The 24,669-nt window shown below is 32.5% G+C and overlaps 1 protein-coding gene across 10 annotated transcripts in view; it reads left to right on the top strand.

Moving 5' to 3' along the window:
• The window catches only part of HMBOX1 (homeobox containing 1), a 240,102-nt gene that overhangs the window by 170,067 nt on the left and 45,366 nt on the right, over window positions 1-24,669 (top strand). For all 10 annotated transcript variants that reach the window (XM_074287562.1, XM_074287563.1, XM_074287560.1 and 7 more), the window contains one exon: window positions 9,088-9,241. In XM_074287562.1, coding sequence (XP_074143663.1) covers window positions 9,088-9,241 — 154 coding nt within the window. The remainder of the gene's footprint in view (window positions 1-9,087; window positions 9,242-24,669) is intronic.

Raw genomic sequence — 24,669 nt, 5'->3', positions numbered from 1 at the left:
AATTATATCACCTACTCACATGCTTCCAGTGGCTCCTCATTGCCTTCAAACTCTTAGGTTCTAAGAGCTTTTTCTTGGGGTGTTGGACAGGTCAAAGAAATCTCAAGAGCTGAATAGAGAGAGAGGAATTCCTTCCCCATTATTGACTGTCACAGTCAAAATGCTATTAAAAATATCATTGTCTCTAAAATTATTACTTTGTCTGCAAATCGTAAGAATTCACAGGAGCTATGTCAGTCCCCATAGCAATAAAGTACTAAATATACATGTATTTGAAGATACTAAAGAATTTATTGTATATTGTCTGGTTTATTAAATATAACAACTCATGTTATAGTTTGCAGAATAATCCAAATACTTTCATACTACCCACACACTTTCATTTAATCCTTAAGATAATCTATATCTTTTAGGGTTAAAATTAACTATCTTTATATGCTAATTTTAAGATTAAAATGCAGGGAATGCTTATTGGTAGGCATGGCAACCCACTTGAAAATAAAATGGAGAAGAGTAACCAATATGCTTAGAATTAAAAAGTAATATCTGTAAAGAATTGTTAAAGCAAATAACATAATTTAGATCTTTTTAAAATTCCAAGTAGAATTTCCTTAGGACAAGGATTAGTTTTACTCTCTTTTTGTATCCCCAATGTTTACCAGGGTGATTAAGCACATAATAAGTACTTAATATGTGGATATTGATCATTAATGGGAAAAATAGTTTGGAAATACAAGTTAGATATAGATTATAAAGGGCTTTGAGGTTCCATAAGAGCTACTGAAGCTTCCTGAACAGGATAACAATATCATCAGACCAGAGCTTTAGGAATATCAATTTGGCAGCTATGTGGAGAATAGAATAGAAAGAAAAAAATTTGGGATTTCAGTAACCAATTAGGAAGCCATTGAAATATTGTAAGAGGTGTTAAGGTTCTGAATGAGGACTCCTTGACTGAGTGAATAGAGAAAAGATAAATTGCCCAAATTGTTGTAAAGGTAGAATCAAGTCGATATTCCAGTTTATTGACTAGGGGAGATGAAGAAAAAGTTTAAATTGAGGATGAATCTAAGGTTGTAAACCTGGGTGACTGGTTAAGTGATATTTCCCTGGACAGAAATTGGAAAGTTAAGGTAATAAGTTCTATTTTTGATGAGGGTACATGGGTTCAGTCAGTTCTTTTCTTTACCATTTTCTATCTCTGTAACTAACCCTAGGAAAGTCATTCACTCTGGGTCTCTGTTTTCCTCAAGTGTACATAATAAGTATTTAATAAATGGTTGTTGCTTACTTGTAATTCTTGTGGGGAATGATAAAAATAAAGCTCTGGTCTGATGATATTGTTATCCTGTTCAGTATGTGGCTGAGGTGATATCTACACATATATTTTATATATGTGTACACACACACACACACACATACACACACACACACACACACACACACACATATTCTCAAGTAGAGAGATAGATTCGTAGGGAACATTAAGCACATTTACTGAAATGTGGAAGAATGACTTGAAGATCAGTTAATAAGCACCTTCAGGCTTTGGATAGGATGATATACATATATATAAACCTCAAAGAATGAGAGATTACTAAGTATTACAGCAGTGGTGGAATCTAGAAGTGTTCATGAAACATAATTGCTATATTATGTCTTTCCTCCTCTTGGCCCAGTCTGTTCAGATGTCTTAAGAGAGGAAGAATATCTAATAAATTTGATTTATGTCAATCAGTCAACAGCATTTATTAAATAAAGTCCAAACCAGAATTTCAGAGTCAGCTATTTTAATAATTCTCAATGACTAGATTCTAAATAGATACTAAAGATTTTTCCATATTAACTGCATGTGTGTTTGCCTGATGCCTTAAATTGTAAATCATATTGATGTTCAAAATTGTTAACTCCCTTGGTTCTTTAATCTCTCCCAGGCCTATACCTTTATTTCTGCTACTAGCTTTAAATAGCACTTATCTCAAATCAGTGCAGTTTTACCAAGTTGAAGGTAATTAAAGTGAGTAATGACTACTTTAATAATAAAGGAAGCAAAAAAAATATTGGTTGCAGGAAAATCCCTTTTCAGGTTTTTAGAAGAGCTTTATCATTAACACATTGGCTTCCATTAATGGCAAATGTCAAGCTTTATATGTTATCTTTTTAGTTTACCTCTTTACTCTTCAATCACATATTGGCAGAATTTAGAATATTTTCTTCCCTTGTGGCTAAGATTATTTTTTTACTTTGTGAAAAGATGTTGATCTTGAAAAAGTAAGTAAATGTATAGGGTGGGGAAAGAGACTAGATCTATGATTTCATTGATATGTGATCTCTCAGATTAGAAAATTCTCTTTACTTATGCAGCCAGGTGGATAGAGTACTGGATTTGAACTTGGGAGAATCTGAATTCAAATTTTGCCTAAAATCTTCCTGCCCTACTTTCCTAGCACTGTGACTGTAGGCAGGTTTCTGAACCTCTCTCTGCTTCAGTTTCTTCTTCTGTACAATAAGTATAATATAATAGCACTTCAGGCTTGTTGTGAGGATCAAACTACATGTTTGTAAAGCACTTATTAAACCTTAAATGCTATTTAAATACTATTTATTTATCTTCAATACCTTTTGATCTTAGAGCCTAAAGTATTAAGAGTTAAGTGGCTTGTTTAAGGTTTATCAAACTGGCAGTTTATCAAAAATAGATCTTGAACCCAGGGTTTCCTTTCTCTGAAGCCAGTGCTCTATTCACTGTGCTAGGCTGCATTTATAAACATGCACATAAACACATACAAATACACATATGTGTACATATATTTAAATGTGTTACATAGAAACATTTTGGATATTAAAGTAATATCTTCATCCTGTCTTCCTAACTAGAATTTTATTCTTGTTGAATTTGTAGTTCCAAATGATATCTTGGTGGCTTAGCTAGACACTTTCATGAAAATGGTATGTCATAATCACTGTGGGGACACTTCAGAACCCTTTTCTTAAATTTTGGGTTTATTTTTGTAAAGTGGGTGTTAACAAAAGAACATAATTCTGAAAAAGAGAGTCTGTGATATCCTTAGGGATACGGTCTAGTCTTATTCTTTAGCTAGGGAAGGAATTGGGGTTGAGGCCAAGTCCATTGGGGTCCCCAATTGGAGTAGGGGTACGATATTAGCCTGGTCCTTCTTTGTACACTTTGAACACACATGGGGTTAAACTTGCCATTTCTCAGCTTGGCACATAGTAGTCAAATGGACCAGCCCTTCAGAGGTATTATCACTCTTTATCATTGCTTGTTTTGGTAGTTTATTCTTAGTTAATAGAAACTGGACAGAAAAAAAAAAAAAAAAAAAAAATCACTTTATTTTAATGGAATTTTCTGAGTGTTTCTTTATAAAAAGTAAATTTTAATGGAAACATTTCCAGGCAAGACATTTAGGAAAATAATGTGTGTATGTGGTTGGGGGAGGAGGGGTTACTAATCAAGTTGTATAAGTAAACATAAGTACTGAGAATAAGTGTTTCAAAAAAAGGTACATTTTAGATGCTAGAAAAACTTGGTTATAGGAGTGCATTCCTATCAATCAGTCTTTCAACAAGCATTTATTAAGCTGAGGCCTACAAACTGTACATGAGAGCTTAGGGACATATAAACACAAAAGTATAACTCTTCTTAAGAAGATTACAAGTTTATGAGAGAGTGAGGGACAGAAGGATATATACTTATCAGCATATATGAATTAAATATATAGCAGCTTAGGAGAGAAGTTCCAGCAGATTTGATGTGTAATAGAGTTTTAGCAGAATCTTAGATGAAATAAAGAATGCTATTTTAGGTGTGGGGAATTGCTACTAGCACATTTAAGAGTTGAACTGCTTTGAGTGAGGATCAACAGAATGCTAAATTGGTAAGGCTGACTAGTAAGGTTGGTTTTAGTTAAGTTGTAAAAGAGTTTTAAAAGTCAAACTGAGGAATTTATAATGGGAGTTAGGCAATAATAGAAAGCCACTGAAGTTTATTGACTAGGGGAATGACTTGGTTAGACATGTGCTTAAGGAAAATCAATTTGATAGGATTTTAAAAGTGAATAAGGATTTCTTTTAAAAAAGGATTAAAATCAGAAGGGTTGAGGCAGATGAACTAATTAGGAGGACATTACAATGTTCCAGGAAAGAGGTAAAGGTTCTGGTAGCCAGATATAAAATGATAAGGAACTAGATGCTGAAGACACAGTGGTAGAAATAACTGACATTTAGAAATTCAGTCTGAATTGCAAACTTGGATAAATGAAAGCTTAGATGCTGATATTTTCAACAGAAGTAGGGATAATCATTAAAGGGGTAGATTTTATAGTAAAGATAATGAACTTTCACATATATGCATTTGAAACAACTATATAGTTGTTTACTTTAGAATGGGCAGTTAGATATGTTTTTCTTTAGCTCAAGAAAGAGACCAGAGCTGGACATACATATTTGGAAGTTATCACATAAATGTGATGACTACATCTATGGAGCTGAAGAGATTATTACCAAATAATAAAATTATAGAGAATAGGATAGCAGATACCTCCAGTCAAAGCTGGGGCACTACACCTGAATGAGGACACATGCTAAGGATAATGAACTTACCAAAGAACCTGAGTAGAATATGCTATATGGATAATAGAACTTGAAAAAAGTAGCATACTGAAAACCTAGCAAAGAAAAGGGTCTCTAATAAAATTTTCTATATTGAAGCGTGCTATAGAGAGGTCAAGAAGAATGGTAAGAAATAAAAGACTTGCCAAATTTAGCAATTCAGAAATCACTACCATATTGATACACCAATTAGCCTTGTAAGAAGAGCTTCTCTATTACCAGAGACTGGCACAGTGGGTAATTTTTAAGTGTTTTAAGGATTATAAGGAAGAAATAGGTACTTTTTATGAGTGGACTCATATTTTCTGAGAAAAATAAGAATGGAAGTCCTTAGCTGATGTATGATGTATTTGAAGCAATGAGAAAGGGTTTAGAATATTTTCTGTGGGAATCAGAATAGAAAATCAAAATAGAAGATAAATTTTGAGGTGGAATCAAGATAGCAAAATAAGAAAAAAAACTGTGTTACCCAATTCATCTAGTATACTTCCTCCAAAAAAATGTAGAAAATTCACTTGTCTGAATTCTAATCTAACCAGAGGAGTTTTTTTAAAAAATCATTGTGACTCATTTTTCCTGCCCAGGGCAATTTAGGAATATAGAGTGATGTGGACAGAAAGGGAGTAGGGCTGGGTAGAGGAGGCTGGTAAGGAGTATAGCCCAGTAGCAGCAAAGTGCATTCTAATACTTAAAATATTGAAGAAAGTATTTTCATATAGATCATAGCAGCATTCTTATATGGTTATACACCAAAATCTGGTTGGACTTATATCAAGAATATAAATTTGAGTCCAATGATAGAAAAAGTGTAAAATAGCCAGAAAAAGAAACCTAATTTAAATATTGTTATATCAAAAGACTAAAAAAACTTTTAAGAGAATTTGATAACCATTTTTGTTTTAAAAAAAAAAACAGTAAAAAAAAAAAAAAATATATATATATATATATATATATATATATATATATATATATATATATATAGAAATAGATAAAGCTTTCCTTCATATGATAAGCAGTCTAAATCCAAGAGCTATGCATTATTTGCAATGGAAATATGTTAGAGGTCAAGAAACAAAGATGTCCATTGTGACTGTAATTGTTTGATATAGTTATTGAAATGTTCACCATGGCAACAGGATAAGAAAAAGAAATTGAGGCAATAAACATAGGTGAAGAAAAGGCAACATTATCATTTTTTGTAGATGGTATGATGGCCTATTTTTAAAAACTTTAGAATTTAGAAAACAGAAAAAGTTAATTGAAATGATAACTTCAACAAAGGATATAAAATAAACCCAGGCTAATAATCAGCATTTCTATATATTACCAACACATCTCAGAAGAAAAAGACAGAAAATGAAATAACATTCAAATAACTATGAAATGTTTAAAAATATTTGTTCTGCCAGTCAAGAACACACAGAAATTATAGGAATGCAATTGCATAATAATCTTTACACAAATAAAGACCTACCAAAGTAATTGAAGAAATATTAATTTTTTTTAAGACTGGGCTAAACCAATAAAATAAAAATGATAATAGGTTAGTTGCTTATTCATTGCCATAACAAACTACCAAAAGATTTCATTATAGAATTGGAGGTTGGGGGACAGAACAAAATTTTTCTAGAGGAAAAAAAAGTTAAGAATCTCAAAAGATATACTGTGTGTATATATTTATATATATTTTAAAGTGGTAAGGAAAGCATCCTTTAAAATACCACATTACAAACCGTTGTATAAACTAATAATCATCAAAACTGCCTGTTAACTGGTTTTAAAAAAAAAAAAAAAAAAAAAAAAAAAAAGATTGGGGGTAGCTAGGTGAAACGGTGGATAGAGCACCAGCCCTGCAGTCAGGAGGACCTGAGTTCAAATGTGATCTCAGACACTTAACACTTACTAGCTGTGTGACCCTGGGCAAGTCACTTAACCCCAATTGCCTCAGCAAAAACAAAACAAAACAAAAAAACAGAAGTTTTATCTGTAGTACAGTTTAAGTATACAACTTAATAGAAGCAAATGAATATACATTGTATTTGATGAACTTTTGTTACACAGGTAGTCTTTTAAAATTGCTGGCAGAATGATAGAGCAGAATTGCTAGTATTGAGTTCAAATAAAGAATTCATACCATATAATATAATAAAATCTCCAAATGAATACAAGACTTTGATATAAAAGATTACATCATAGACAAATTAGAGGCATAAGTAAGGAGATATTACCTTTTAGAATTGGTATAGTGAATAGAATAATCAACATGTAATCAGGAATCCCTGAGTTCAAATTTGACCTCAGAAACTCAGTTATATATTTAATTCCCGGCAAGTCACTGAGAAAGATTATTCTCAAATTGGTTTCTTCTAAAAAAAAAAAAAATGAGGATAATCTGCCATCCATTCCTGCAGGATTTATTGTAAGGATCTAACAGATTAACATATATGAAACACTTTGCAAATCTTACAGTGGTTATATAAATACTACCTTTTGTTAATATTATCACTGTTATTAATGGATTGAAGAGTAGATAGAGCACCAGTTCTGCAGTCAGGAGGACCTGAGTTCAAATTTGGTCTCAGACACTTAACACTTCCTAGCTGTGTGACCCTGGGCAAGTCACTTAACCCCAGTCTCAGGGGAGAAAAAAAATTAGAAAAGTATGGTGGGAGTAGAGTGGGATTCAAGTTATTTCACTTTTCAATGGCATTACAATAGTATTTGTTTTACTTAACTGTTTTACTTTGTAACAAGAGCCCTCACAGGGCTGAAAGTAATCTACAAATTTAGATAATATGAAAAGAAAACATTAAAATGTATAAAAACACACTTTAAAAATAAGAATTTTTAAAAATTTGCTATATAGCAGACACTAAGCTACACACTAGAAATACAAATACAAAGACCAAAATAATTCTTACCTACCCTAAATTTCATTTTAAGAGAAATATACAGGGGGAAAAAAAAATTCAGGCCATTGGTGGGGGTGGAGTGGGATGGAGAAGCAGTGAAAATTTTGGATAATAACTTCCAAAAACATAATTGAATATATTCAGTATATAGTTGGAGGAATTTGGTCAGTAAAGTACTGATTAGTAGTCCAAACAAATCTGATTTAATGAATTGACAGATAACTTATAATTACTATATCAAATGTTTACATTTCTACTAAAGTACTTGACATTTAAAAACAGCTCTCATCCACTTAGTTAGCTGTGTCTCAGAAGAAAAGATTTGTCAAGAAAAATGGCCCCTTCCTATTGTACTTTCTTTATTAATTGTCTGTATTAACGAGTTTTTATTTATTGAAAACATAAAAGACCTGAGGAGGGAAATGAAAGGTTACAAATGTAAAAAGCTGAAGTAATCCTGTAGTATATTGAAGAATTTCCATAAACCATTTTTACCATTTTTTCTGCTAAATAAAAATTGTTTACTAAGGAAAATTTTCTTTCTTAAAAAACCTTGTTAATAGCAGCTTTTTATTTTCAAAATACATGCAAAGATAGCTTGCATCTTGTAAAAACTTTGTTTTCCAAATTCTTCTCCCTTTCCCCTTCTTTAAATTATAAGTAATCCAGTATGGGTTAAACATGTGCAATTCTTATAAATCTATTTCCTTATTTATCATGCTGCATAAGAAAAATCACATCAAAAAGGAAAAAAATATATAAAAAAGGCAGCAAACAACAACAAGAAAGGTGAAAATATAATGTTGTGATCCACAGTCAGTCAGTCCCCCCATAATCCTCTTTCTGAATGCCCATTGCCCTCTACATCACAAGTCTGCTAGAACTGACTTGAATGAATCACCTCACTGTGGAAAAGAGCCAAATTCATCACAGTTGATCTTCACATAATCTTCGTGTTATTATCAGAATCCAGGAGGTGTAAAATTAAACCCATTCTAAACAAGAAGAACCAAATGGGTCAATCAACATAAAAAAAAAATTATTTCAAGATATTCTTATATTTTCAAGATAAAAGTTCTTCAGGATATTCTTAAAATTCCAGTTCTTCTGTGAAACAGTGTAGAGGAACCTAGATTATTTTTTACCCAGTTTGTTTTGCCTAAGATTTCTTCCTTCTCTCTGGGAATATGGGGGAAATTCCCTACCAAAATATTTTAATCTAAAGTTATATTATTTAAATAAAATTAAAGGAGGTCAGAATCCTCATGTTGGAAATGGAAAAATAATAAAACTTCTTTTATAGAGTGATCATGAATATCAAGTGAGATCATGTGTGAAAAGTACTTTGCTTTCTTTAAAAGTCTAAATAAATGTGAGCCAGATATTATAAGAAGTTAGTATGTTAATTGCTAGGGATTGAAATGGAAAGATAGGACAGAAGAATATGGTAGATTTGTTCATGGATTACATGACAATAGTTTCCTTAGTGTTTTTAAAGACTAAAGAATCTTCATCCTGTTAAGGAAAATTATTTTTATTTTAGGTGCTACTCTAAGTATGAGACCTGCTCCCATTCCAGTAGAAGACCCAGAATGGAGACAAACACCTCCCCCAGTCACTGCAACATCTGGCACCTTCAGACTACGGCGTGGTAGCCGATTTACTTGGAGAAAAGAGTGCCTGGCTGTCATGGAAAGGTACATTTGTCCTCTTCTTAATAGTTTGAGTGAGATATTTTCTAAACTTAGAAGAGAAATTACCAAAACATTTAAATCCTTGACTAGAATCCAACAAGTGCTTTTATTTTTTTCTTGAGGTTATCTTCTAGTTTCCATATAAGTCCCATTTAAGAAATATTTTAGTATTGTAGGTACTATCACATTAGAATCTGAATCTTACATGGCCCTTAAATTGAATATTTTCACAGATGAGTAATTGTTTTTGAATTTGGGGGATCTAGGTCATAATTTATTTAATTTTCATTTTATTTTTATGGCTTTCTCCTTTTGGTTCTTATCCTGAGTTGTTTTCTTATGTCACATTTTAAACTGGATTTTAGATATTCTTTTCATTTTTATATTATCTAGCTCTAATTAATAATTGGCTCTAAATGAAATCATTTATAAGTACATTGAAATTCTTTGGAATGAAAATTCTCTTTGGAAGATCATTTCCTTTCCTAGAAAAGTTTCATTTTTTTTTTCAATTCATATCTCTTGCTTCTTTTACTTCCAACTCTGCCTCTTCTAAAAAGGCTTATCTTATTAATCCTACCAAATTAATCTTTTACTCATTGTCCTTCAGTGCTGTTGTATTCAGATTATTTTATAACATTTTTATTGCTATTGTTTTGTAAATGTTTATATGTCATTTCGTAACTTTATTTTTCTCTAGATAGCTAATGAATTCGTTGAACAGGGGAGCCATGTATTTCATATTCTCTACATACAAATCAATTAATTAATGAGTATTTTATCTCCTATGAGGTGGGCACTGAGAATACAAAGACAAAAATAAATAGTTCTTTTCTTACAGGAAGGGATTGCCTATTACTGTTCTCTGTTATTAAGTAGTCTAAATATAACAGGCTTAGCAAATATTCACTGAATCATTAAGAAGTCAGGTGTTCAAGTTTTGGTCCTTGACTAGAAGTAGAATCAGTAATTTTTAAATAATTAATTTTAACAAGCTTTCTTTTAAAAAGAAAATAAATAAAAGTAAGCTTTTATTAAATACTGGGGAAAATTCTTAACAGATTAAATAGAATTTATGTAGTATAGATAAGTAAAATATGAGTACCCAGTAGAATTGTATATATTAAGAATATTTCAAGGAGGGCATGATTTGGAACGGAAAGCTTTGCAAGGGTCAGTGTTGAAAAATTACCATGTATGTGTTTTGTAAATAAAAAGCTTTAATTAAAAAAAAAAATAAAGAGGTCTCAGAAACCTAGGGGGAGATATTTCAGTAAAATATGTGTGGCTTGAATGTGTATATGATGAGAGAGAGAGGAAGAGGAAGAGAGAGTGGGGGGAGGGAGAAAGCAAGAGGAGGAGGGAAAGAAAGAAAGATGTAATTATATAATTATATGTATTTTGTGGTTGGAAGTAGTATTATGTTTTCACTAATTGTACTAATTGTGTAAAAAGACAGGACTTCAAAATGGCATCCAAATTTCAGATTTTTAGGTGGGTAATAAAAAATGTATTGAAATATAGAGGTATTGAATGTGCGTGAACTCTAGTTATTTAAAAAAAAAAAAAAAAAGTTTTTCCCCATGTCAAGACTGACTTTACCTTTTTATAACTCCCACCCATTTTTCCTGATTCTGTCTTCTGGGGCAAAGAGAATAAAGCTTAATACTTCTTCCATTATAGCTCTCAGATACTTGAAGAAAGGTAACACATCTCCCAACACATCTCCCTTGAGTTTTCTCTTTTCTAGACATAATATCCCTAAGCTTCTGAAAAAGTCTTTATATGGCATGGATTTCATGATCCTATTTTTTTCTTTTCCAGATATTCTCTGATGTTAATGTTATTCTTAAACTATAATGCTTCAATTTTTACACAGTAATCTATACATGATCTAATCAGAAGAGTACAAAAATAAGATTGGATACAAAACTACTGGTCTCTATCATAAACATCTTTTCATTTTTATCTATAATAGACAACCTGTAGCTTTCAATGTTTCTTTATTTGTCTTTCATTGTTTTTCTCATGTCCACATTTTAAAAATCATAATTTTCACCTTTTTTTCCCCCTACTCTCAAGCATATCCACCCTTTGATGTAACACTATCTCTTCACTGCTGGTCTTGGGGGAACAACAAAGCACATTTAATAAATATGTGTGGTAAAACAAAACAAAATTCCATTTGTCAAAAAAATATATATCTTGAGTCTTATTATATCTCTATAAAGAGGTAATTAGTATGTTTCATCATCAGCCCTTTGGAATATTAACTGGTCATTCCATTCAGAGTTTTTACATCTTTAAAAATTGTTTTTCTTTATTGTTATTGTATCAGTTGTTTTTGGTTCTGTTCAGCTCATTCTCCATTCATATAGATCTTTCCAGGCCTCTGATATCATCCATTTCTTAATCTCTTAATGTCCACTAAAATTTGATTACATTTACATACCATAATTTGGTTAACCATTCCCCAATAAATGGAAACCTCTTTAGTTTCTCCTTCTTTAATACTACAAAAAACAAACAAACAAAAAAAACAAAAGAGCTGTTGTAAATGGTTTTGTACATATGGCACTTTTTTCTATTTCCTTGATCGCTTTGGATTATATGCCAACTATATGCATAATTGGTTCAAAATAGTAGCTTATTGTTCAATTCAGTAATTTTTTTTCCATTTTTGTTAATCTCCTTTTGATGTTCAAAATTTCTACTTTGATATTTAGGGTGTTTTGATTTGTCATTTTTCTAGTTGTTTTTGTTTTGTGCCAAATTTGTTGATTTTCCTTTCTCTTATGTTTTGATCACTCTTTAAAATCAGAGTTTAGACTGCTAGATGACTATTTAACCTCTCAGTAGTACTTTAGCTGCATTTCATGAGCTATGCTATGTTATAATTTTCTTTGATAAAATACTCAATTTTTTTTCTATAATTTGGTCTTTGGCCCACCGATTCTTTAAGCTATTTAGTCTATTTTCAAAAATTGTTCCTTAAAAGACCTTTTATTGAGGTATTCTGAGCCAATGGAATGGAGGAGAGTCAACTGATCCAGAATGAAATCAAAGTAGTGGTCACAGTGTCATTAGATTAAGTGCATCCACATTCTGTAACACATTATGAGAAGTGAAATTTTGTCTTAAGAAAACTTAAAAGCTAAAAGTTGGGGGAAGCTAAGTGTCACAATGGATAGAGCACTGATCCTGGAGTCAGGAAGACTTAAGTTCAAATCCAATCGCAGATACCTCATGCTTACTAGTTGTGTGTTCTTTAGTAAGTCATTTAACTTACAAGTGCCTCACCAAAGAAACCAAAACAACTGAAGACTCTATGGAAATCACTTGAACATGGAAGTCTGCCAATATATTACCTATTCTTTTAATTGTCCTTTGTATTGTTGATATGACCCAATTAAAATGACTATTTAAAAAAAAGGTCTTTTATTTCATATAAGTTTATTCAGTATACAGTATAATCAATAAATATTATGTTTAATATTTCTACTTTTCTGCATTTATTGAGCTTATGACTGTCCCCTCTCCTGTCCTGCATTCCCTCTTAAACCTCTCTTTCCCTGTCTCCACTTATTTCCCATTTGAGTTTAATGCATTTTTACAAAATTAGTGTTTATATGTTTATGTCTGCTTATGTGTGTTTGAGTTTGTCAACTCTCTTTTGTTCAGTTTAGATGAATGTGAGGTTCACAATAGGCCCATTCTGCCCATTCCTTCCTCCACACATGTATACTCTTCATTTCATACACTCTTACTAAATGAGAGAATGATTTTTTCCCCCTTTCTATCCTACTCCTTTCTCCTGCATCATGATCCTCTGGTTTGCTCTATTTCATTTTTCTAAGACCATCAGACAAATCAAAATCACTCCCAGGTTCTCTGCTTGAGTAAACATTTTCTATCACCTTTGAAGGATACTGGGTCTATCTGAGGACATGTCCTGTTTTCCTATTAGTCAGATGGCTACTATATGGCAGGTACCGCTCTTAAGTCCTGGAGATACAAAAAAGAAACAAAGGACAGTCCTACCATTGTGGAGCTCACAATATTGGGAGATTATTATTAGCATGTATCTATCCCCTTCTAGCTAATCAAATTGTCTGTATCTTTCTAAATTTTTCTTGGACTCCATTTCAAAGCAGAAAGTCAATTCTAACTATTCATCAGAAATATCAGAAAATCCTTTGTGTCATGAAAGCTCTGTGTTTTGCCCTTGTAGAGTCATACTTGTTTTTGCTAGATAACTTCTTGGTTGTTAACTTTTCCTCTTTTGCTTTTCAAAATGTCTTATTAAGTCACCCTTTTCAGCTTCCAAATCTTATGTAATCTTGATTAGTGATTCTTGTTATTTGAATGTTTACAGTACTTTTTCTTTGATTTGGTATCTCTGGACTTTTCCTCTGATTTTCCTGTTAGTTTTCATTTGACAATTTATTTAAGGAGATTACTGGTGGATTTTTCCTATTTTCACTTTTTATTTCTGATCCTTGAGAATGTTCATTTACGATTTTTTTTTTGTTTGTTTTTTTGATTGTGGCAGCTAAGGTTTGAGATATGGGGGAGAAGGGAGGCACTTTCATCATTAAGTAATTTGATATTATCTCTGCTTCATTTGTTTTCCAGATAATTTTTTAAAAATATGTATCTTACATTTTTTTTGTTATTTAAACATTCTCATTTTATTTTTTCTTTTATGATAATTTTTTGTTTGTCCTGTTTAAATTTTCAGTGTTAAAGTCTTAGATAAAATTTGCTTTTAGTTATTAATTCTCCTTGCTATTTTTTTCTTTCTTACAATTCCATTTTTTTAATATTTCATTTAATTTTTTTTAGTCGTCATGACCTTATTCTTTTCTATGACTCTCTCCTTAAGCTACTTTCTTCTTATTTTTTTTTAAAATCTGGTTTTATTTTAAAATATTTCTTCATTATGTTCTGCTTTTATTTTTTCTCTTTACTCATAATTTCCACCCTGATCCCTCACAAATATCCCAGTAAAGTTCTAAAAGCTTACCAAAAATAACAGTTATTAAGAAATTCATGGAGAATTAGTTGTAAGTTGCTCCTCTTGATTCAAAAATTGCTAAAAAAAAATTTGTTAGACATATGGCAGAACAAATTAGGGTGGTGAAGGTAAAGTGAGAAATAGCGTAGGCCTAAAAGACACAGCCAGATGAAAAAGGAGCACCCAGGGGCAGCTAGATGGTATAGTGGATAGAGCACCAGCCCTGAAATCAGAAGGACCTGAGTTCAAATTTGACCTCAGACACTTAACACTTCCTAGCTGTGTGACCCTGGGCAATTAGAATTATTAGAATTAGATTATTTAACTTCTAATTGGTTTTTAGTCTGTCTTTCCCTAGTACTTTATTGAATATAATTTTTATTGCATTGGGGTCTAAAAAGTAAGTAATTACTATTTCTGCCTTTCTGCATTTGATTGTGAGGTTTTTGTGACCTAATACACATGGTCAGTTTTTATGTAGGTGCCATGTACTGCCAAGAAAAATGTGTATTCCTTTCTCTCTATATTCAGTTTTCTCCAGAGGTCTATCATACCTCGGTTTTCTAGGATCCTATTAACCTCTCTAATTTCTTTCTTATTTATTTTATCGATAGATTTTTCTAATTCTGAGACAAGAAGAATGAGATTCCCCCACTAGTATAGTTTTAGTGTCTATTTCTTCTTATAAACTGGCTTAATATAGTCTCTGGGAATTCATATGCTCTACTACTTGATGCATATACATTTAATATGTTTACCTCTTCATTGTTTAAAGTACCCTTTATTAAAATGTGCTTTCCTTCTTTATCTCTTTTAATTAGATCTGTTTTTACTTTTGTATTATCTGAGATCAGAATTGCCATCCCTGCTTTTTTTTTTTAAACTTCAGCTGAAGCATAATAAATTCTGTTCCAGCCTTTTACCTAAATTTTTTACCTCTGTATGTATCTCTCTGTGTCAAATGTGTTTCTTGTAAACAACATATTGTAGGATTTTTTAAAAATCCACTCTGCTGTTCCCTTCCATTTTTTATGGGAGATTTCATGCCATTAACATTCACAGTTATAATTACCTGGTTTATATTTCCCTCCATCCTATTTTCTTCTTTGTATATACTTCTGTTCTCTCTTTTCACCCTATCTTTAGTAGTGTTTTGTTTTGTTTTTTTGACTCACTCCGTCCACTACCTTATCTTCTTTAACCCTCTCCCTTCTCTTACCTTTTTCCCTAGTGCTTCTGCCTTCCCTTCTAACCAATCCTTCCCATTTCTTTCCTCTTTCTCCTCCTACTTCTTTATAGGGTTATATAAATTTTTGTGCTAAACTGAATGATTAAGTTATTCCCTCTTAGGATGGAAACTGATGCAATCAAGCTTCAGACAATGCTCATCTCCTTCCTTTCTTTCCCTTGATTGTAATAGGTCTTTTGTGCCTCTTCATGTGATCTAATTTGTTCTATTACACCTCCTCTGTCCTTTTCTTCCAATACAGATCTTATTCTACCCTTTAATGTCTTTTTCTTGATATCATCACTTCAGAGTCCATTCACAATCATGAGGTATCCCCCTCTTTCTGCCCCAGTTCACAAGTTATCATTTTCCCATCTAGCGATGTAAATAGTTTAACCTTTAAATAAATATACATTTTCCCCGTTTATCTATCTATGCTTCTCTTTACTTCTGTGTTTGTAGATTAAATTTTCTTTTTAGTTCTGGTTTTTTCAATAGAGATATTCATTGAAAGTCTCTTACTTCATTGAAGATCCATCTTCTTCCCTTAAAAATGATCCTGAATCTTGCTGGGTAGTCAATTCTTGGTTGTAATCCCAGGTCCTTTGCCATCCAGAAATGGTATCCCAAGACCTCTGATCTTTTACTGTAGAAGCTGCCAGATCCTAGGTAATCCAGAACTGTTTTTCCTTGATACTTGAATTGCTTTTGTCTGACAGCTTGCAGTATTTTTTCCTTGAGGCTATAGTTTTGGAATTTTGCAACAGTGTTCCTTGGGGTTTTTCCTTGTGGGATCTCAAATTATAATCACATATTGTTGGGTGGGTAGGGGCCAGATACTTGTGAAAATTTTAAGATGTTTTGTTAGGGAAGTAATGATAAGGATGCTTTAAAAAAAAAAAAAAAAAAGGAAAGAGAAGGATAAGAGTATTCAATGAGTATTTCCCCTTCTGTTTCTAGAATTTCTGGGCAATTTTCTTTGATGATTTCTTGAACAATGCTATCCAGGGTTTTATTTTGTTTTGTTTTGTTTTGGTCACGGCTTTCAGGTAGGCTATTAACTTTTTAATTGTCTCTTCTGGATCTGTTTTCAAAGTCAGCTGTTTTTCTAATGAGGTATTTCACATTCTTTTCCATTTTTTCATTCTTTTTAGTTTGTTTGACTGATTCTTACTGTCTCATAGAGTCCTTAGCTTCCATTTGCCTTGTTCCAGTTTTTAATATGTGATTTTCTTCAGTTAGCTTTTGTGTCTTTTTTTTTTAACCAATTGATTAATTCTACTTTTGAAGGTGTTCTTTTCTGCATTTTTTTTTTTTTTTTTTTTTTTTTTTTTGCATTTAGTCAGTTGTGGTTTTTTTTTTTAAAGGAATTGCCTTCTTTTTCCAAGTTGTTGACTCTTTGTTGCATACCTCTCATTTCTTTTCTCATTTTTTCTTCTACCTTTCTTATTTGCCTTTTAAAGTGTTTTCCAAGAGACTTCCAAGAAGTCTCTTTGGGCGTTGAAACCAATTCATATCACATTTTGAGATTTCTTCTGTGAACATTCTGTCCTTGTCTGAGTTTGTGTTTTGCTCTGTCCTGCCACCTTTCTGGTTAGGTTCTTTTCTGTTTCTTACTCATTTTCTTTCCTTTTCTTTTGGCATTTCCTCTTTTTTTTTTTTTTTTTTAACTTTTATAGTCAAGCTCTGCTTCTGGGGCAAAGGTAAAGCTGTTCCAAGCTTCCTGTGCATGCCTGAGCCTTGGCTTTGAACACAGGAACCCTTTGTGTTTGCTGGGGGTAACTTTGCCTGCTCTATTCAGGAAATAGCCTGGTTTTCTAGTGTTTGCCTTCTGAGCTGGAACTGGAGGCTGCCCCACTGATCTTCTTTCTACTGAGCCAAGACTGAGGATCTTAATTCTGATTAGGACCCTCTTCCCAGCTTTCCCAGAGTCTGAGCTGGGTTGAACACCATTTTCACCTCAATGAGAATGGCCTTTCTTGAAGTTTTTCAATCTATATTGAACTGGAAAATGGTTTCATTTCATCAGATTCTGTTCGGAGGCTTGGTTTCATGTGGTTTGTCAAGAGAAACTGGGAGAGCTCAAGCAGCTTCCTGGTTTCACTCTGCCGTTTTGTTCCCACCCCTGGGACTCATATTCATGCCTTCTTAATTTTACATACTCAGCTCTTTTCACTTTACCTTATTATCTCTTTTGACAGAAAGACAAAATATGTGAGCCAGAGGGGCAGAGGAAGACTAAAAATGCAGTACAAATTTAAAGTTCCATGGTAATTTAGTGGAACAGCTCAGTGCATTACAAATATAACAAAGAAAACAGGTATAGCATACTAAAACTGTTTATAAAATTTAGGTTTAAAAAAAAATTATCTGATTTTGGAAAATAAATATTTGGTTGAGATTGAAGAAACCTGACTTTGAGTTTGAATTTTAACTACATCCTATTGCAAGTTGCGCTCTTTATGTTCACAGAAGGTTTCATTATCTGTTAAATAATCAGCAAATTTTTGTTAATTGGCTACTATGTGTCAGGCACTGTATTAGATGCTATGTATACCAAGACAAAAATGAAAAAGCTCCTCCTTTCAAGATTTTGGGTTTCTGTCTGGTAACTTATGATCCAATACATATAAATACATACAGAATAAACAGAAGGTAATTGTGGAGGAATAGGAAGACTAACCACTGAGGAGCTACAGTTGGAGATACATAAAGGCCAAGGAAAGGAAGGAAACAGTGGGTTTTAGGAGATGAGAAAATAATTAATTCCAGGCTTTGAAGCAGTCAGTAAAAAGATAAAGATTTGAGAAACTGAATGCTATGTATATACAAAAATTTTATTTGTAAGTATGACAACATACATTTATAATGGCAATTTGTGTTGCACTGAACTTTAAACAAAGTGGAGATCCTCCAATTTCAGAATGATTGAACAAATTCTGCCATATGAATGTAATAAAATATTGTTGTACTATATGAAGTGACAAAAGGGATGGATTCAGAGAGAGATAGGAAAACTTTTGTAAAGTTATATAAATTTTGAAGTGAATAGAACCAGGAGAACTACTTAAGTTATAATCACATGTTGGGTAGGTGGAGGCCGGGTACCTTTGAAAAATTTAAGATGTTTTGTTAGGGAAGTAATGATAGGGATTCTTTAAAAAAAAAAAAAAAAAAAAAAAAAAAAAAAAGAGGGGGGGGAAGAGAAGGACAAGAGTATCAAGACATTTTTAAAATACACAGTAGAGACTATAGGGAGATTCAAAGGGGAACACAGAAGCAAGGAAATGTTTTTGTTACCATGTTTAATTTAATATATATCATCAATTACAAGCTGTATGTAGTGGATTTGTGATTTCCTTACACAAATCATTTCAAGGGGAGTGTTGTGTACAGAATTTTTTTTGTTGGTTCATAGTAAATCATTAAAAACCAAATCTGAATCAATCAAAATTGGAAAGGTAGATTCAGACAAGGTTGTAAAGAACTTAAAAGTGAAACTGGAATTTATGTTTCTAAATGCAATAGGAAACCAGGCATGTTAGTATACATTTGTAATCCCTGCTACTGAGGAGACTGAAGCTCGTGAATTTCTTGAGTTCTGAACTGTAATTGGCTAAACTGATCAGATCTTCTCACTAAGTCTGGTATCAGGGGGTCACTAGGAGACCTAATGAGTGACAAAACCCCCACAAGCTAGAAAAAATAGTATAGCTGCCATGCTGTTTAGTAATAGTCTATGAGTGGCACTTCAAGCCTGGACAAGATAGGGAGACCCTGTCTTAACAACAGCAACAACAAAATGGCAGTGATAGAATTTAGAATTTATTTTCTTAAGGGGTGAGTTGATCAAACTTGTGGCTTACAGAAATCATTGCAATATGAGGACTGGACTACAGGAGGGAAATTCTTAAAGGCAGAGTGACTGGAATGGAGACTATTGCAGAAGATTAGGCAAGAAGTGATAAAAACCACAACTAAGGTGATAAGAATAAAAGTACTAAATATAAGAGATGTTGTAAAATAGATGTGACAGGATTTGACAACTGATTGGATATGTGGGTATACTGGTTTCAGAGGAGGATAACACCAAAAATAAAACTGATAATGTGAGGGATGGTGATTTCTTAAAGGAAGAAAAGAAGTTCAAAAGAGGGGTGGGCTTTAAAGGGGGAAGAAAAGGATGTGTTTTGTTTCAGATATTTCTTGGACTTACAGTTTGGAATGTCCCATAGATAGGTGAATATGTGCAAGTAGAGCTCAAAAGAGAAACTTGAACTGGATGTATAGATCTGATAATCATCTTCAGCAATGAAATTATTACTGAACCCAGGCAAGTTAATGAATGAAGAAGTATAAAGAGAAAGAGATGAGAGAACAAGACAAAAACTTAGTGTGCACCTGTAGTTGTGACATAAATAATCAACCAGGATAGATGATGGAACCAGAACAGTCAAGACAGGCAGTAGGGTAACCGAAAGAGACATATTATAAAAACCCAGAAGAGAGAATATCCAGAAGAAAGCGGTTAGTTAAATGTCAAATGTTATAAAGAAGATTGAGCAGGGTAAATGAGAAGGTTTATAAGAGTTGGTAAAAGTTCGTTTGACATTTAATAGATAGCTGGTGACTTTGAAGATAGAAGTTTTTAATTGAGTGGTATAATCAGAATCTAAAGGGTTGATAAATAAATGAGAACAGAGGAAGTGGGACCAAAAATATGTAATAGTTTTTTCCTTTTCCTTTTCTTTTTTTGGGGGGTTTGGTACTGAAAAACAGGAGAGGTATAGAGCTATAAATTAGGGGTATGGTATGATCTGGTCAGAATTTTTTTAAGAGAAGAGAGACCTGGGTGTGTTTAAAAGTAGCAAAGAAAGGATCCTGGGAATATGGTGGAGTAAGTTGATAAATTTCATGCTCTCTCCATTGCACCTCATAGATTAGTGAAAAATCTAAAAGACTTGGGGAAGAATAAAAGTCCTTTCAATACAACCAAAGAAGATCTAAAGACAGACCCCAAAATGGGATGTCTGAAGTACAAACACCTCAGACAAGCTTAGTAGAAATATCTAGTGGGGGAACCCTTGGGCTAGTGATTTGTGTGGCTGGAGCCTCATCAGGAACCACAGAGACTTTTATCTCCAGGACTGTTTGTAAAGTAGGGTTCTGAATCCAGAAGGACTGAATGAACCTTGACTGATTAGGAATGCAAAGTCCAGCGGTGCCCAAGTGAAAAAGAACTAGCATCTAGTGAGTGCAGAGGTAGGGACACTGCTGGCTGTGGGCACTTGCAAAAGGATGGAACTCTTAGTTTGGGGTTCCTCTTAGTCAGAAGGGAGAGCTTTGAAGGGAAGCTTGAAGCACCATCCTTCCACTCCAAAATTAAAGGTGCTTACATTATATCTCTTATTTTAAAAAATGAATCTGCAAAGAAGAAAGAACCCCACCATTGAAACATATTATTGGAACAGGGAAGACCAGGTTCATCTTCAGAAAACACTTCAGTTTAAAAAAAAAAAAAAAAAAAAAAAAAGTTATGTGAAATGGCTCCCTACCCAAAAAGAATTTTTAGAAGAGCTCAAAAAAGAAATTAAAAGTCAAATGAGTGACATTGAGGTAAAACTAAAATATATAAATAGCCAACCAACCAACCATCTAAGAAAAGCAAGAAAATTGTGGGGAAAAAAAATAACTAAAGGAGGTACAGAATCTCAAAGAAGAAAATAATGGTTTAAAAATTAGAATTGGGCAAGGGGAAGCCAGTGAAGGTATGAGAGACCAAGAAATAACAAAACAGAATATAAAGAATGAAAAAATAGAACAGAATGTGAAACATAAGAAAAACAACAGATCTGGAGAACAGATCGAGAAGAGAAAATATAAGAATAATTAGACTACCAGAAAGTCATAACTGAAAAGGGAACCTTGACACAGTAAAGCAAGAAGTAATCCAAGAAAATTATCCTGGAGTGATGGAACATGAGGGGAAAATGGAAATAGAAAAATCTCCACAAAGAGATCCTTTGTGGGAAACACAGAGGAACATTAAGGAACTCAAGATGGACAGATTGTTTAAACATAGACAAATTGTTTTGTTTTATACATAGGAAATGTATATTATACATTAAGATTTATATCAACAGTAAGGCGTTCAAAACAAAGACTAACAGAGTTAAGATAAAAATAGTAATTATGTCATACAAATGAGGTACAGAGGAAGAAGAGACATTAGAAGGGGGAGGAGGGTTTGTAGTTCTGAAAACCTTCTCACATCAGGAATGGGTTCGATAGGCAATACTGCATATATAACATGAAGGGTATAGCACCCTCCAAAATCTATAAAGAAGTAAGGGGTTAAAGAGAAGGGAAACAAAGAGTGAGGGAAGAAGATAAAGGAGGGATTCTTGAATGGGGAAAGGTTAAGTAATAGTAATGCAAGTTATGGAGCAGAATTTAATTAAAGAGGCAGCAGGGATAGGAAAGACGTGTATATGTGGGTTGTGAGTATGTGTGTATGTATATGTCTACATATATATACATAAATATATCATTTTTTAACTGTAGTTTGCTTGGGAGTAGTGGGGCAGGATGAAAGGGGAAAAAAAGAATAAAGTAAATAAGGGGTACAGCAGAAAACCAAAGACAAACTTACAAAAAAGAAAACAAAAAATGAACATTCATGAATATAATTTCTTCTAATATATATACTTTATTGTTCTGGTAATTTGTTCTATATTTTGAATACTCCCTGATGTTATTTGGGACACATGACAATGTTCTCTTTTGTTTCATTTTATTTTGTTTTGTATCCTTTTCTCTTTTTCTTTTTTTTCTTACTCTGTTTTTTCAAATAAAATTAATTTTTAAAAAGAAAGTAGCAAGGAAAAACAAGGAAGAAAGGATAGGTGAAGTTAAAGATGAGAGAGAGGAAAGGAGCAAGGGAGGAAAAGAGGGGGTACAAAAATAGAGGTATAGACAAACATATTATCAGAAGTACAAAAAGAGCAATTGGCAAAGGGAAAAGTCACCTCTGTAGTATAGAGTGAGACAATGGTGTTCATGCCAAGAAATTTTGAGACATATAGAAGTAGAAAGAGAACTCACCACAAATGACCTCTTATTTTTTCAGTAAAATATTAATTCATATCTTTAGCTGAAAGGGTAGAAGGGACCAGGTGAGAGATTTGAAAGATTTGGAACAGTTTCTATGGATAGTGGGATAGAGAATTAGATCAGAACAAAAGGACAGGCTTGATGTGAATTATACAACATTCAACTGCAATATCTTTCTAAATTATCCACGCCCTTCATTTATCACTTTTTCCTTGTCTGCTGCCTTAATAAAAGTAGTTCATATTTTTGTAGTGCTTTAAGGTTTATGAAATTATTTCTTAATAATGATCTTATAAGTTAAGTTAAGGGTTATTAAACCCATTTTATATACAAGGAAAATGAGATACAGTGAGGTTAAGTGACTTTTTTCAATGTGTATGGTATGTCTGCAAATCCAATATTCTTTTCATTACATGCTTCCTTGGAATTATTTCACTGTTCATTGGTATCTTCGGTAGAAGAAAGGAAATGGAAGAGGGGAAAAACTTAAACACTCATATCTTATTGCTGATAAATTGGAATAAAAAGTTTTTCTATACTAAAAAAGTTCAAACTAATAGCTGAAATGAGGCACAGTTGATCAGTCTTCCTCCTCAGATTTCATACAGTACTCTGTTGTTTTCTAATTTAGTTATGTAATATTAAATGCTTAGTTGCTTATTTTTTTATGTTATCTACCTAACAGATTGTAATATCCCTGAAGATAAAAACCTAGGCTTTGTATATTTCCTAATACCAAACATAGTGCTTTTCATATAGTAAGATTATGAACTGAAGTATAAAATATTCATGTTCACATATCTCTTCTCACCATAGGTAATATATACTACTTAATTTCTTACAGACCTGAAGATTCTTATGATTGACTTTCAAATCTTATCTCATTTTCCCCAAATGAAAAATGATGCTATTATACATAAAATTCTTTCAGAACTCCTAACAATATGTGCTTCCATCTCCATACTAATGCAGAATTCATAAAATATTTTAACTGTTTTCATATTTTGATTTCAGTTATTTGCAGCAGCAATCAAGTTCATGTGGTCCCCTCTCCCTATCCCCATCCCACCCTCTTTTTTGATACCAACTTAAATTCAGATTACAGTTCAAATTGTACTTTTTACCTTACAAATCTATGGGAGACAATGTTAATAATGCAAATACTTCATATAGCTTTGATGTGAAGAATACTGAATGAAAATGCTTGGCATTGGTGCTATAAAATATTAATAAAAACCTGCAGTAATGATTAATAACGCTGCTAATGCATTTGAAACTTTCAACTCTGGATGTTTAGAGCAGTATTTTAAATTTTTTTTCAACTTTTATATTTTTAATTGAGGGGATATTTCCTGTAGAGTAGGAGTTATATATTTTTAGGAATTGTATATCTTTAGCAGTTAGTTTAATTTCATCCAGCTCATTGGAACAAGTTACAAAAATTATATAATTTATTCCTCTAGTTCAAAAACTGCCAAATGGCTTTCAAAGTTATTAGGAATAGTATTTTAAAGGCCATGAGATGGTAATGATATTCCATGAAAATAGGATTTTTGTCTGTTAAATGAGATAGAATGTACTACTTATTTTCCAGATGAGCACATTGGGGATGGGATAGAATTGCTATTAAAATGAAGAATTCAAAAACCATGTGTATTTTAACAAATGCTTTTATTTGATCAGCATTTTGAGGGGTACAAGAGAAATCTATATCTTTGTTCTTAGAAAACTTACAATTGTGAAAAATTTCAGAAAACACTAAAATGTGAAACTATGTTGAAGTGATTTTAAATGCCATAGTAGTTTAGGGAAAGAAGAACTTAGCATAGCTTTAAAAAGCTAAAAACTTTCAGGAAAGTCTTGAATTGAGCCAATAAAAAATATTAAATGTCATCTTGTGCTTTGGGATGATGTCTCTATTCTTGACTTCTCTTCTAAAACATCTGCTCACATCTCCAGCTCTCTATGAGCCATCTCAATCATAATGTTGCACTGGTACCTCAAACATAGTATTCCATAATCATCATATTTCCACTCCACAGTCTGTTCCTCAATTTGATCTCAGTATTTCAG

The sequence above is a fragment of the Sminthopsis crassicaudata genome, chromosome 2 (assembly GCF_048593235.1).
Source record: "Sminthopsis crassicaudata isolate SCR6 chromosome 2, ASM4859323v1, whole genome shotgun sequence".
In the NCBI taxonomy this organism is placed as follows: Eukaryota; Metazoa; Chordata; class Mammalia; order Dasyuromorphia; family Dasyuridae; genus Sminthopsis; species Sminthopsis crassicaudata.
This window is presented reverse-complemented; position numbering and strand designations above follow the sequence as displayed.